The sequence below is a fragment of the Pseudophryne corroboree genome, chromosome 6 (genome assembly GCF_028390025.1).
Source record: "Pseudophryne corroboree isolate aPseCor3 chromosome 6, aPseCor3.hap2, whole genome shotgun sequence".
NCBI classification, from domain to species: domain Eukaryota; kingdom Metazoa; phylum Chordata; class Amphibia; order Anura; family Myobatrachidae; genus Pseudophryne; species Pseudophryne corroboree.
In genome coordinates, this window is record NC_086449.1 from 835,672,757 (window position 1) to 835,688,623 (window position 15,867).

The 15,867-nt window shown below is 51.1% G+C and overlaps 1 protein-coding gene across 1 annotated transcript in view; it reads left to right on the forward strand.

The window, feature by feature from the left end:
- GYS2 (glycogen synthase 2) overlaps positions 1 to 15,867 on the forward strand; it is a 109,559-nt gene that overhangs the window by 35,082 nt on the left and 58,610 nt on the right. Inside the window, exons 5-7 of the mRNA XM_063929398.1 lie at positions 9,121 to 9,265; positions 9,970 to 10,087; positions 14,857 to 14,977. Of these exons, the coding sequence (XP_063785468.1) occupies positions 9,121 to 9,265; positions 9,970 to 10,087; positions 14,857 to 14,977 (384 nt within the window). The remainder of the gene's footprint in view (positions 1 to 9,120; positions 9,266 to 9,969; positions 10,088 to 14,856; positions 14,978 to 15,867) is intronic.

Consider the following 15,867-nt stretch of genomic DNA (forward strand, 5'->3'; position numbering starts at 1 on the left):
CAGTCTGGAGCGACTGCTGATGCTGACATCTGGTCCGGACTGAAGGACCTGACAACGATTACGGACATGTCGTCTACTGTCACTGCATATGATTCTCTCAACATTGATAGAATGGTGGAGGATTATATGAGTGACCGCATCCAAGTAGGCACGTCACACAGTCCGTACTTATACTGGCAGGAAAAAGAGGCAATTTGGAGGCCCTTGCACAAACTGGCTTTATTCTACCTAAGTTGCCCTCCCACAAGTGTGTACTCCGAAAGAGTGTTTAGTGCCGCCGCTCACCTTGTCAGCAATCGGCGTACGAGGTTACATCCAGAAAATGTGGAGAAGATGATGTTCATTAAAATGAATTATAATCAATTCCTCCGCGGAGACATTGACCAGCAGCAATTGCCTCCACAAAGTACACAGGGAGCTGAGATGGTGGATTCCAGTGGGGACGAATTGATAATCTGTGAGGAGGGGGATGTACACGGTGATATATCGGAGGGTGAAGATGAGGTGGACATCTTGCCTCTGTAGAGCCAGTTTGTGCAAGGAGAGATTAATTGCTTCTTTTTTGGGGGGGGTCCAAACCAACCCGTCATATCAGTCACAGTCGTGTGGCAGACCCTGTCACTGAAATGATGGGTTGGTTAAAGTGTGCATGTCCTGTTTTGTTTATACAACATAAGGGTGGGTGGGAGGGCCCAAGGATAATTCCATCTTGCACCTCTTTTTTCTTTTCTTTTTCTTTGCATCATGTGCTGATTGGGGAGGGTTTTTTGGAAGGGACATCCTGCGTGACACTGCAGTGCCACTCCTAGATGGGCCCGGTGTTTGTGTCGGCCACTAGGGTCGCTAATCTTACTCACACAGTCAGCTACCTCATTGCGCCTCTTTTTTTCTTTGCGTCATGTGCTGTTTGGGGAGGGTTTTTTGGAAGGGACATCCTGCGTGACACTGCAGTGCCACTCCTAGATGGGCCCGGTGTTTGTGTCGGCCACTAGGGTCGCTAATCTTACTCACACAGTCAGCTACCTCATTGCGCCTCTTTTTTTCTTTGCGTCATGTGCTGTTTGGGGAGGGTTTTTTGGAAGGGACATCCTGCGTGACACTGCAGTGCCACTCCTAGATGTGCCCGGTGTTTGTGTCGGCCACTAGGGTCGCTAATCTTACTCACACAGTCAGCTACCTCATTGCGCCTCTTTTTTTCTTTGCGTCATGTGCTGTTTGGGGAGGGTTTTTTGGAAGGGCCATCCTGCGTGACACTGCAGTGCCACTCCTAGATGGGCCCGGTGTTTGTGTCGGCCACTAGGGTCGCTTATCTTACTCACACAGCGACCTCGGTGCAAATTTTAGGACTAAAAATAATATTGTGAGGTGTGATGTGTTCAGAATAGGCTGAAAATGAGTGTAAATTATGTTTTTTGAGGTTAATAATACTTTGGGATCAAAATTACCCCCAAATTCTATGATTTAAGCTGTTTTTTAGGGTTTTTTGAAAAAAACACCCGAATCCAAAACACACCCGAATCCGACAAAAAAAATTCGGTGAGGTTTTGCCAAAACGCGGTCGAACCCAAAACACGGCCGCGGAACCGAACCCAAAACCAAAACACAAAACCCGAAAAATTTCCGGCGCTCATCTCTAGTAAATACTGGCTGCACTGAAAATCTAACTCTCTCTGTACATGTAACATCTGCCCCCCTGCAGTGCACATGGTTTCTCTTACGTCCTAGAGGATGCTGGGGACTCCGTAAGGACCATGCATGGGGTATAGACGGGCTCCGCAGGAGACATGGGCACTATAAAGAACTTTAAAATGGGTATGCACTGGCTCCTCCCTCTATGCCCCTCCTCCAGACCTCAGTTAGATCCTGTGCCCAGAGGAGACTGGGTGCATTACAGGGAGCTCTCCTGAGTTTCTCTGATAAAGACTTTTGTTAGGTTTTATTATTTTCAGGGAGCACTGCTGGCAACAGGCTCCCTGCATCGTGGGACTGAGGGGAGAGAAGCAGACCTACTTAAGTGATAGGCTCTGCTTCTTAGGCTACTGGACACCATTAGCTCCAGAGGGAGTCGGAAAGCAGGTCTCCCCTCGCTGTTCGTCCCAGAGCCGCGCCGCCGTCCTCCTCGCAGAGCCGGAAGATAGAAGCCGGGTGAGTATAAGAAGAAAAGAAGACTTCAAGGCGGCAGAAGACTTCAGATCTTCACTGAGGTAAGCGCGCAGCTCCCACACACTACACACACTAGCGGGCACTGATGGGTGCAGGGTGCAGGGGGGGCGCCCTGGGCAGCAATAAAACCTCTCTATCTGGCATTATAAGGTTGGACACTGCGGAGGCAGTAATTCTTTGAATCCCCCGCCAGTTTGAGTTACTTTGAGCGGGACCGAAGACCGCCGCTGGAGGGGGCGGAGCTTGGTCCCTCAGCACTAACCAGTGCCATTTTCTCCACAGAGATCTGCAGAGAAGCTGGCTCCCCGGTCTCTCCCCTGCTGAACACGGTGACACAGGGCTGAAAAGAGGAGGGGGGGCACTTGTAAGGCGCAGTGAGTGTATTAACACAGTGATTAATATAAAAGCGCTATTATCTGGGAGTTTATTTTCCAGTGTCAGTTGGCGCTGGGTGTGTGCTGGCATACTCTCTCTCTGTCTCTCCAAAGGGCCTTATTGGGGAACTGTCTCCATATAGATATATCCCTGAGTGTGTGGGGGTGTTGGTACGTGTGTGTCGGCATGTCTGAAGTGGAAGGCTCATCTAAGGAGGAGGTGGAGCAGATGATTGTGGTGTCTCCATCGGCAACGCCGACTCATGATTGGATGGACATGTGGAATGTTTTAAATGCAAATGTGACCTTATTACATAAGAGATTGGACAAAGCAGAGTCCAGGGAAAAAGCAGGGAGTCAATGCACAGCTTCGGCTGGGTCACCGGGCCCTTCTGGGTCTCAAAAACGTCCCCTATTCCAAATAGCAGACACTGATACCGACACGGACTCTGACTCCAGTGTCGACTACGATGAAGCGAGGTTACACCCTAGGGTGGCAAAAAGTATTCGTTATATGATTGTTGCAATAAAAGATGTTTTGCATATCACAGATGACCCCTCGGTCCCTGACACGAGGGTGCGCATGTATAAGGAAAAGAAACCTGAGGTAACCTTTCCCACATCCCATGAGCTTAACGAGTTATTTGAAAAAGCTTGGTAAACTCCAGATAAAAAAATGCAGATTCCCAAGAGAATTCTTATGGCGAATCCTTTCCCTGCACAGGACAGGGTACGTTGGGAATCCTCACCGAGGGTGGACAAGGCCTTAACACGCCTGTCCAAGAAGGTGGCGCTACCGTCTCCAGACACGGCAGCCCTCAAGGATCCTGCTGATCGCAGACAGGAAACTACTTTAAAGTCTATTTATGCGCATACAGGTGCTTTGCTCAGACTGGCAATAGCATCGGCATGGGTGTGTAGTGTAGTTGCAGCCTGGACAGATACCTTGTCAGATGACCTTGATACCCTAGATAGGGATACCATTTTATTGACCTTAGGCCACATTAAAGACGCAGTCTTATATATGAGGGACGCTCAAAGAGACGTTGGGCTGCTGGGTTCGAGAGCCAACGCCATGGCGATTTCTGCTAGGCGAGCCCTGTGGACCCGCCAATGGACGGGTGATGCCGACCCAAAGAAGCATATGGAGGTTTTGCCATAAAAAGGTGAAGTTTTATTTGGGGAAGGTCTCGCGGACCTGGTTGCCACAGCTACCGCGGGTAAATCTACCTTTTTGCCTTTTGTTCCCACGCAGCAAAAGAAAACTCCACAATATCAGATGCAGTCCTTTCGGTCGCATAAGTCCAGAAGAGGTCGGTGCTCATCTTTCCTCGCCAGAGCTAAGGGTAGAGGAAAGAGAGCACCTGCTCCGGCTAGTTCCCAGGAGCAGAAGTCCTCCCCGGCTTCTGCTAAATCCACCGCATGACGCTGGGACTCCACTGAGAGAGTCCACACTAGTGGTGGCACGTCTTCGACTCTTCAGCCACGTCTGGGTTCTGTCAGACGTGGATCCTTGGGCGATGGATATTGTATCCCAAGGCTACAAACTGGAATTCGAAGAGGTGCCCCCTCGCCGATTTTTCAAGTCGGCCTTGCCAGCTTCTCCCCCATAGAGGGAAGTAGTGTTAACTGCAATTCAAAAGCTGTATCAACAGCAAGTGGTTGTCAAGGTTCCCCTAGTTCAACAGGGGAAAGGGTACTATTCGACCCTGTTCGTGGTCCCGAAGCCGGATGGTTCGGTCAGACCCATTTTAAATCTAAAATCCCTAAACCTGTACTTGAAAAAGTTCAAATTCAAGATGGAATCGCTCCGGGCTGTGATCTCCAGTCTGTAAGGGGGGGATTTCATGGTGTCAATCGACATAAAGGATGCATACCTTCATGTCCCCATATATCCTCCTCATCAGGCGTACCTGAGATACGCTGTACGGGACTGTCATTACCAGTTTCAGACGTTGCCGTTTGGGCTTTTCACGCCCCCTAGGATTTTCACTAAGGTGGTGGCGGAGATGATGGTGCTCCTACGCAAGCAGGGAGTCACAATTATCCCATACTTGGACTAGGCATGATTCTGGACACGGAACAGAAGAGGGTTTTTATCCTGAGGGAAAAAGCCCAGGACATCCAGAACATGGTCAGAGACTTGCTAAAATCAAAAAGGGTGTCGGTTCATCAATGCACTCGAGTTCTGGGGAAAATGGTGGCAGCCTACGAGGCCATCCCCTTCGCCAGTTTTCATGCAAGGACGTTTCAGTGGGACCTCCTGGACAAGTGGTCAGGGTCCCATCTACTAATACATCAGAAGATAAGCCTGTCCCCTCGGGCCAGGGTGTCTCTCCTGTGGTGGCTGCAAAGTGCTCACCTTCTAGAGGGTCGCAGGTTCGGCATTCAAGACTGGGTTCTGGTGACCACGGACGCGAGCCTCCGAGGATGGGGAGCAGTCACACAGGGGAGAAGTTTTCAGGGCCTATGGTCAAGCCAGGAGGCTTGTCTACACATCAACGTACTGGAATTAAGGGCCATATACAATGGCCTACGACAAGCGGACAATCTTCTTCGCGACCTACCGGTTCTGATTCAATCAGGCAACGTCACAGCCGTGGCTCATGTAAACCGCCAAGGCGGGAAAAGGAGCAGAATGGCAATGGGGGAAGCCACCAGGATTCTTTGCTGGGCGGAAAATCACGTAAGCGCTCTGTCAGCAGTCTTCATTCCGGGAGTGGACAACTGGGAAGCAGACTTCCTCAGCAGACATGATCTCCATCCAGGAGAATGGGGACTTCATCAAGACGTTTTTACAGAGATAACAAGTCCGTTTTTACAGAGATAACAAGTCTTTGGGGAATTCCTCACATAGACATGATGGCCTCACGCCTCAACAAGAAGCTTCGGATGTATTGTGCCAGGTCAAGGGACTCTCAGGCAGTAGCGGTGGATGCCCTGGTGAGACCTTGGGTGTTTCGGTCGGTCTATGTGTTCCCCCCTCTTCCTCTCATCTCAAAAATATTGAGAATCATAAGACAAAAAAGAGTGAGAACAATCCTCATTGTTCCAGATTGGCCTCGAAGGGCCTGGTATTCAGATCTTCAGGAGATGTTCACAGAAGATCCATGGCCTCTTCCTCTCAGGAAGCACCTGTTACAACAGGGGCCCTGCGTGTTCCAAGACTTACCGCGGTTACGTTTGACGGCATGGCGGTTGAACACCGAATCCTAGCTGGGAAAGGTATTCCGGAGGAGGTCATCCCTACTCTGATAAAGGCTAGGAAGGAGGTGACAGCAAAACATTATCACCGTATCTGGAGGTAATATGTTTTTTGGTGTGAAGCCAAGAATGCTCCTATGGAAGATTTCTATCTGGGCCGTTTTCTCCACTTTCTACAGACAGGAGTGGATATGTGCCTAAAATTAGGCTCCTTTAAGGTACAGATTTCGGCCCTATCTATTTTCTTTCAGAGGGAATTGGCTTCTCTCCCAGAAGTCCAGACTTTTGTAAAGGGAGTGCTGCACATCCAGCCTCCTTTTGTGCCCCCAGTGGCACCCTGGGACCTTAACGTGGTGTTACGGTTCCTGAAGTCTCACTGGTTTGAGCCTCTTCAAACGGTTGAATTGAAATTTCTCACTTGGAAGGTGGTCATGTTGTTGGCCTTGGCATCTGCAAGGCGGGTGTCCGAATTGGCAGCCTTGTCTCACAAGAGCCCCTATTTGACCTTCCATGTGGATAGAGCAGAGTTGAGAACTCTGCCTCAATTTTTGCCTCAGGTGGTTTCTTCATTTCATATGAACCAACCTATTGTGGTACCGGTGGCTACGAGTGACTTGGAGGATTCCAAGTCCCTGGGTGTAGTCAGGGCCTTAAAAATCTATGTAGCCAGAACGGCTCGAGTTAGGAAAACAGAAGCACTGTTTGTCCTGTATGCAGCCAACAAGGTTGGCGCTCCTGCTTCGAAGCAGACTATTGTTTGCTGGATCTGTAACACGATTCAGCAGGCTCATTCTACGTCTGGATTGCCGTTAACAAATTCAGTAAAGGCCCACTCCACTAGGAAGGTGGCCTCTTCTTGGGCGGCTGCCAGAGGCGTCTCGGCTTTACAACTTTGCCGAGCAGCTACCTGGTCAGGTTCAAACAGTTTTGCAAAGTTCTATAAGTTTGATACCCCGGCTGATGAGGACCTTGTGTTTGCTCAGTCGGTGCTGCAGAGTCGTCCGCACTCTCCCGCCCGGTCTGGAGCTTTGGTATAAACCCCATGGTCCTTATGGAGTCCCCAGCATCCTCTAGGACGTACGAGAAAATAAGATTTTAAACCTACCGGTAAATCTTTTTCTCCTAGTCCGTAGAGGATGCTGGGCGCCCGTCCCAGTGCGGACAAAATCTGCAAGGCTTGTATATAGTTGTTGCTTACATAAGGGTTATGTTACAGTTGTGATCAGTCTTTAGCTGATACTGGTTTTTATTCATACTGTTAACTGGTTGCGTATATTCCAGGTTATACGGTGTGGATTGTGTGGGCTGGTATGAATCTTGCCCTTAGATTAACAAAATCCTTTCCTCATATTGGCCCTCATTCCGAGTTGTTCGCTCGCTAGCTGCTTTTAGCAGCATTGCACAAGCTAAGCCGCCGCCTACTGGGATGTATCTTAGCATAGCAGAATTGCGAACGAAAGATTAGCAGAATTGCGAATAGAAAATTCTTAGCAGTTTCTGAGTAGCTCCAGACTTACTCCTACACTGCGATCAGTTCAGTCAGTTTCGTTCTTGGTTTGACGTCACAAACACACCCTGCGTTCGCCCAGACACTCCCCCGTTTCTTCAGACACTCCCGCGTTTTTCCCAGAAACGCCAGCGTTTTTTCGCACACTCCCATAAAACGGCCAGTTTCCGCCCAGAAACACCCACTTCCTGTCAATCACACTCCGATCACCAGAACGATGAAAAATCCTCGTTAGGCCATGAGTTTAATACCAAACTTTTGTGCTAATTTACTTGGCGCAGGCGCACTGCGAACATTGCGCATGCACAGTTTGCGACTAATCGCTCCGTAGCGAAAGAAAATAACGAGCGAACAACTCGGAATGAGGGCCATTGTCCCTCTCCTCTGGGCACAGTTTCTCTGAGGTCTGGAGGAGGGGCATAGAGGGAGGAGCCGGTGCACACCCATTCTAAAGTTCTTTATAGTGCCCATGTCTCCTGCAGAGCCCGTCTATACCCCATGGTCCTTACGGAGTCCCCAGCATCCTCTACGGACTAGGAGAAAAAGATTTACCGGTAGGTTTAAAATCTTATTTTTGCCAATTAGAGAAAGATTTTGCTTTTGTGATCAACACCAAATTAGGCCCTATATTCACCAGGTGTGAGTTCTGAACCAAACGTGTGAAGTGCGGTAACACCCCTGGCCAACGCCACATACCTCTTCCCCCGCCAATTCGTAACTATCCATTTTCTGGAGTATTTATGGCGCTGCGGAATTTGTGGCGCCTTATAAATAAATATAGTGATAAGCCCTACTTCATTCCGCCTGTACTGTATAAATAGAAATAGGAGGTGCGCAATCCTAATAATCGTGGTTACAATGTCTGCAGTGTGTAAATAAGATGCTATTCATAATACAGAGGATAATTCACGTTCCTTTTGTAAGTGACGGCTGGTCCTGTAGGCAGCGTCTGATTGGCTGCTTAGGGCAACATCACCAATTCTCTGTTTTAGAAGCTTTAGTAAATTGCCAGGCATAGCGTCTGTCAGATACAATAAACTGGATTAGGCCCCTGACGTCTGGGGGTGGGCGACCTGCGATGTCTTACTCTCTGTATTAGATCTGAGAAGAAACAAGTCGTATCGTGCCCTTTGTGCTCTCTCGCCCTTTAAAGGTTAAATATTGGAAAGTCTGCTGGTTAGGCAAATGGGCTGTCTGACCTTCGCGGCGTCTCAATGATCCCCGTCACTCACGCAGCCCCAGTCATCCCACGCGCTGCACCAGTGGCCTTTGGGCTCCGCTGACCTTTCCCCAGCCATGGAAGCCCCTCATTAGGACATCTGAGCGCCCAGAAAATGTTAGCGTTTGTCAGAAAGTTATTTAACAAATAAGGAAATGTCCGGCAGACGTCTGAGCGGCCCTGACCGTCATTCCCGGTATTACTATCCTGCAAATGTCATCCGGCGGGGGCCGGAGCGTAGTATTACATGGCAGCTCACACACAAAGACAACAAAGGACTTCTGTCAGGGAAAGAATCTTCCGTGTCTACGTTTGGTTGGTACTTTACCACCGTGCAATTTATCACTCTCCAAGGCTTGATAAATCTGGGCCTTATTTTTACTTTAATATTTTTTTTTATCACAGAGGTCAGAGGCATCTGGCACAATAGTGAATGGATTTGTAATATTAGGAGAGATGTATCAAGGCATGGAGAGAGAGATACAGTACTGATCAGCTCTAAACTGTCACTTTTCAAACACAGCCTGTACCCCGGCAGTTAGCAGCTGATTGCCTGGCACTTTATCTCTCTCCCGCGTTGTCAGGGAAATTGTCAGGTGTGTTAGGATAACATGGCGTCTCCCTCAGACATTGTGTTTGTGTTTGTCACTAAGTTTGACATAGACAAAGAGGCCGGAGAGCGCCAGATATATCACCGCTACTGCATGGAGCGAGCAGCCGTCCACTGCGCCCACGTCTTCACCACCGTCTCCCAGATCACCGGCATCGAGGCTGAGCACATGCTGAAAAGGAAAGCGGGTGAGACTATTGCTGCAAATGCTGAGCTTCCGTTATTATATCATACTGAGGGCTCTATGTACTAAGGGGTCATTCTGACCTGACTGCACGCTGCCGTTCTCCGCAGCGCAGCGATCAGGTCAGAAGTGCGCATGCACCGGCGCCGCAGTGTGCCGGCGCATGGCTGACAGCCGACGGCTGTCATGCCTAGTGATCACCTCTGCCTGATTGACAGACAGAGGCGTTCACTGGGCGGGAGGGGGCGGAATGGCGGCATTTGGCCGCCGTTTTGTGGGTGTGGTCCGGCCATGCCATTCGGGGGGGGGGCGGGCCGCAGCGGCTGCGTGACGTCACATGCAGCCGCTGCGGCCCAGGCAGCGACGACTATCTCCCGGCCAGCGCGCAAAAACTGTGGCGGACTAGCCCTGTGCTTGGTGTCCCCCCGCATGTCTCTGTGCCTGGCTACGATCAGTTCGGAATGACCCCCCCTTAGCCTCGGAGAGAGATGCAGTGGTTTGACATGAAGCACCAGCCAATCGGCTCCTAGCTGCCATGTCACAGGCTGTGTTTGAGAAATGACAGTTAGGAGCTGATTGGCTGGTACTTTATCTCTCGCCAAGGCTTAGTACATAGACCCTGAACCTAAGAATCGGTGACCACAGTGGATCACAATGTAGTGTACAAGTATCTAATAATCCCAGCTGTAATATTCTCATTTCTTCCAGATGTGATCACTCCCAACGGCTTAAATATAAAGAAGTTCTCCGCAATGCACGAGTTTCAGAACCTGCACGCCATGTACAAGGCGCGGATCGAGGAATTCATTCGTGGCCACTTCTACGGGTATCTAATGCTGATAATTATATAGCAAAACATCCCATATACAGGTCATCTGTAATTATACCCAGGGCCGTAGCCGGGCGATAATACGCCCTGTGTCAGCCCCGCCCCCTGAACATGTTACGTCATGATGTCACAGCGGAGGATCAGGGCCAGGCGATAATACGCCCAGTGCCAGCCCCGCCCCCTGAACATGTTACATCATGATGTCACAGCGGAGGGGGCCAGGTGATAATACGCCCTGTGTCAGCCCCGCCCCCTGTTCATGTGATGTCATGATGTCACAGCGGGGTATCAGGGCCAGGCGATAGAACGCCCTGTGTCAGCCCCGCCCCCTGAACATGTTACATCATGATGTCACAGCGGAGGATCAGGGCCAGGCGATAATACGCCCTGTGTCAGCCCCGCCCCCTGTTCATGTGATGTCATGATGTCACAGCGGGGTATCAGGGCCAGGCGATAGAACGCCCTGTGTCAGCCCCGCCCCCTGAACATGTTACATCATGATGTCACAGCGGAGGATCAGGGCCAGGCGATAATACGCCCTGTGCCAGCCCCGCCCCCTGTACATGTGATGTCATGATGTCACAGCGGAGGATCAGGGCCAGGCGATAGAACGCCCTGTGTCAGCCCCGCCCCCTGTACATGTGATGTCATGATGTCACAGCGGGGTATGGGCCAGGCGATAGAACGCCCTGTGTCAGCCCCGCCCCCTGTACATGTGATGTCATGATGTCACAGCGGAGGATCAGGGCCAGGCGATAATACACCCTGTGTCAGCCCCGCCCCCTGAACATGTTACGTCATGATGTCACAGCGGGGTATGGGCCAGGCGATAATACACCCTGTGCTAGCCCCGCCCCCTCTACATGTGATGTCATGATGTCACAGCGGGGTATGGGCCAGGCGATGATACACCCTGTGCCAGCCTCGCCCCCTGTACATGTGATGTCATGATGTCACAGCGGGGTATGGGCCAGGCGATAATACACCCTGTGCCAGCCCCGCCCCCTGTACATGTGATGTCATGATGTCACAGCGGGGTATGGGCCAGGCGATAATACACCCTGTGCCAGCCCCGCCCCCTGTACATGTGATGTCATGATGTCACAGCGGGGTATGGGCCAGGCGATAATACACCCTGTGCCAGCCCCGCCCCCTGTACATGTGATGTCATGATGTCACAGCGGGGTATGGGCCAGGCGATGATACACCCTGTGCCAGCCTCGCCCCCTGTACATGTGATGTCATGATGTCACAGCGGGGTATGGGCCAGGCGATGATACACCCTGTGCCAGCCTCGCCCCCTGTACATGTGATGTCATGATGTCACAGCGGGGTATGGGCCAGGCGATAATACACCCTGTGCCAGCCCCGCCCCCTGTACATGTGATGTCATGATGTCACAGCGGGGTATGGGCCAGGCGATAATACACCCTGTGCCAGCCCCGCCCCCTGTACATGTGATGTCATGATGTCACAGCGGGGTATGGGCCAGGCGATGATACACCCTGTGCCAGCCTCGCCCCCTGTACATGTGATGTCATGATGTCACAGCGGGGTATGGGCCAGGCGATGATACACCCTGTGCCAGCCTCGCCCCCTGTACATGTGATGTCATGATGTCACAGCGGGGTATGGGCCAGGCGATAATACACCCTGTGCCAGCCTCGCCCCCTGTACATGTGATGTCATGATGTCACAGCGGGGTATCAGGGCCACTCGGACCAGGAAGCAGCTGAGCGCTGAGTCCCAGGCACACTGGGCCTGTTTAAGATGTGGTTGGTGTGATTCTTACATATGGGGTAATTAAATGCGGCAAGAGGCGTGTGGGATAAGTAGACGCCTCCTGCCTACATGTGTGATCCAGCGCTGTGTCCGAGCATCACCTGCGACGCCATCAGCCGGCTGCGTAACCCTGAGGCCAGGAAATCTCCGTCTTCTGACTTCGGCCTCGGCACTCTCACAAAACAGAGATGACACGCCTCATTTACCTACATGTATGATCAGGAAGTGGAGGTGACACACAGGTATATGACACGCCTCATTTACCTACATGTATGATCAGGAAGTGGAGGTGACACACAGGTATATGACACGCCTCATTTACCTACATGTATGATCAGGAAGTGGAGGTGACACACAGGTATATGACACGTCTCATTTACCTACATGTATGATCAGGAAGTGGAGGTGACACACAGGTATATGACATGTCTCATTTACCTACATGTATGATCAGGAAGTGGAGGTGACACACAGGTATATGACACGCCTCATATACCTACATGTATGATCAGGAAGTGGAGGTGACACACAGGTATATGACACGCCTCATATACCTACATGTATGATCAGGAAGTGGAGGTGACACACAGGTATATGACACGCCTCATATACCTACATGTATGATCAGGAAGTGGAGGTGACACACAGGTATATGCCACGCCTCATATACCTACATGTATGATCAGGAAGTGGAGGTGACACACAGGTATATGCCACGCCTCATATACCTACATGTATGGTCAGGAAGTGGAGGTGACACACAGGTATATGACACGCCTCATATACCTACATGTATGATCAGGAAGTGGAGGTGACACACAGGTATATGCCACGCCTCATATACCTACATGTATGATCAGGAAGTGGAGGTGACACACAGGTATATGACACGCCTCATATACCTACATGTATGATCAGGAAGTGGAGGTGACACACAGGTATATGACACGCCTCATATACCTACATGTATGATCAGGAAGTGGAGGTGACACACAGGTACATGACACGCCTCATATACCTACATGTATGACCACGAAGTGGAGGTGACACACAGGTATATGACACGCCTCATATACCTACATGTATGATCAGGAAGTGGAGGTGACACACAGGTATATGACACGCCTCATATACCTACATGTATGATCAGGAAGTGGAGGTGACACACAGGTATATGACACGCCTCATATACCTACATGTATGATCAGGAAGTGGAGGTGACACACAGGTATATGACACGCCTCATATACCTACATGTATGATCAGGAAGTGGAGGTGACACACAGGTATATGACACGCCTCATATACCTACATGTATGATCAGGAAGTGGAGGTGACACACAGGTATATGACACGCCTCATATACCTACATGTATGACCACGAAGTGGAGGTGACACACAGGTATATGACACGCCTCATATACCTACATGTATGATCAGGAAGTGGAGGTGACACACAGGTATATGACACGCCTCATATACCTACATGTATGATCAGGAAGTGGAGGTGACACGCCTCAGTTTTGTGAAACAGGGACCATCGCCGCCCCCTCCTCGCCCCCAAATGGCTGCAGACTGTCAATCACCTGGCGTCGGCAGCCTCACTGCATGAGAGGACGCGGGACCGGTACTGCACATGCGCAGTGTTCCGCACATCGGTACATTGCGTGATTTCCCTCATTGTGTTGTGACCAGACCTGAATCAGGCCTAATGCAAGCACGTACCATGCAGCTGTGACCACTCGGGCATTGCATGAGACACAGAATCAGGCCCTCAGTGTGCAGGTGCCTCATGCCTCAGTAATGTCACCAGTTACTAGTGAATTGATAAACTGCATTACCATGACTGTTATTTTAGAGATGGCCATCGAATGGCTTACCATCTGTGGTCTACCATATTGTGTCATTGGAGTTTAACATCGATGGCTTGAAACAATCGATTCAGAGCCATTATTGGTTTGCACAGCAGGCCTATCAGGTGAAGGAGCAGGGCTTAGCGGTGCAACGGGGCGGGGCACAGCAGGCCTATCAGGTAAGGGAGGAGGACTTAGCGGTGCATCGGGGCACAGCAGGCCTATCAGGTAAGGGAGGAGGGCTTAGCGGTGCATCAAGGGTGGGGCACAGCAGGCCTATCAGGTAAGGGAGGAGGGCTTAGTGGTGCATCAAAGCGGGGCACAACAGGCCTATCAGGTGAGGGTGGAGGGCTTAGCGGTGCATCAGGGCGGGGCACAACAGGCCTATCAGGTAAGGGAGGAGGGCTTAGCTGTTCATCAGGGCGGGGCACAGCAGGCCTATCAGGTAAGGGAGGAGGGCTTAGCTGTTCATCAGGGCGGGGCACAGAAGGCCTATCAGCTAAGGGAGCAGGGCTTAGTGGTGCATCAGGGCGGGGCACAGCAGGCCTATCAGGTAAGGGAGGAGGGCTTAGTGGTGCATCAGGGCGGGGCACAGCAGGCCTATCAGGTAAGGGAGCAGGGCTTAGTGGTGCATCAGGGCGGGGCACAGCAGGCCTATCAGGTAAGGGAGGAGGGCTTAGCTGTTCATCAGGGCGGGGCACAGCAGGCCTATCAGGTAAGGGAGCAGGGCTTAGTGGTGCATCAGGGCGGGGCACAGCAGGCCTATCAGGTAAGGGAGGAGGGCTTAGCTGTTCATCAGGGCGGGGCACAGCAGGCCTATCAGGTAAGGGAGCAGGGCTTAGTGATGCATTGGGGTGGGGCTGAGTTCAGTGAAAAGAAAAAAAAAACACATCACTGAGTGGCCGCCATCGGCGACGGAGAACCATCGGATCTCCACCATCAGTTACAAACCCATCAAGCATCAGTGGCAATGGCATTGTCGATGGCCATCAGTACGTTATTTCCACCCACAAGATGGCTGCCTCCAGTGAGACCGGTGACTCTATAATAACTATGGAAAGTGCGTCTTCATATTTGGTAGCATATATCCATTGCTGTGTAATTATATTCTTCTATCATCTCTCCATTTAGACACCTCGACTTTAACCTGGAGAAGACGCTATTTTTCTTCATTGCTGGTCGGTACGAATATTCTAACAAAGGGGCGGACTTGTTCCTGGAGGCCTTGTCCAGGCTGAACTTCCTGCTCCGGGTGCGTCTTGCAGTCTGGGCTTATCGTAGCTGCATCCCTTGCTGTACATGTCGGTGGGAAATTAGAACGGGTGTTCATTGAAGTACATGTGGAATATAGAACATCAGTTGTGGTGACGGGGGCTGCGCATGCTAACATAAGCCTCCATTTCACCAAGACCACTGTGAACAGGAAGTAATGGCGGCTAAATGCACAGAGGCGACACTGGGGGTCATTCCGACCTGTTCGCACGCTGCCGTTTTTCGCAGTGCAGCGATCAGGTCACTACTGAGCATGCGTATGCACCGCAATGCGCAGGCGCGTCGTACGGGTACAGAGCGGATCGTTGCTGTGCGATGGATTAAGCAAAGAATCCATTCGCACAGCCGATCGCAAGGAGATTGACAGGAAGAAGGCGTTTGTGGGTGGCAACTGACCAATTTTTGGGAGTGGTTGGGAAAACGTAGGCGTGTCCAAGCGTTTGCAGGGCGGGTGACTGACGGCAATTTCCAGGACCGGACAGGGTGATTGATCGCAGCGGCTGAGTAAGTCCTGGGCTGCGCAGAGATTGCACAAAATCTGTTTGTACCGCTCGGCTGCACATGCGATCGCACACTTGCACAGCGAAAATACACTCCCCCTGTAGGCGGCGACTATGCGTTTTCATGGCTGCTAAAAACAGCTAGCGAGCGATCAACTCGGAATGACCCCCACTGCCGGCTTCTCTCGCATGCAGCAAGTTGCAGTAACACCCAGGTAGCTCCTAGAAATACTTGTATCATCATCTGCCGTCAATCTTCAAGGAGAAGATTGATAAGATCCGAGATGAAATGGTATGCTCTTCAGCAGCCAGTGACCTGCTCTGTTCTTTACCTGAACCCTCTGGTACTCTCTCTCATCATTTGATCCCA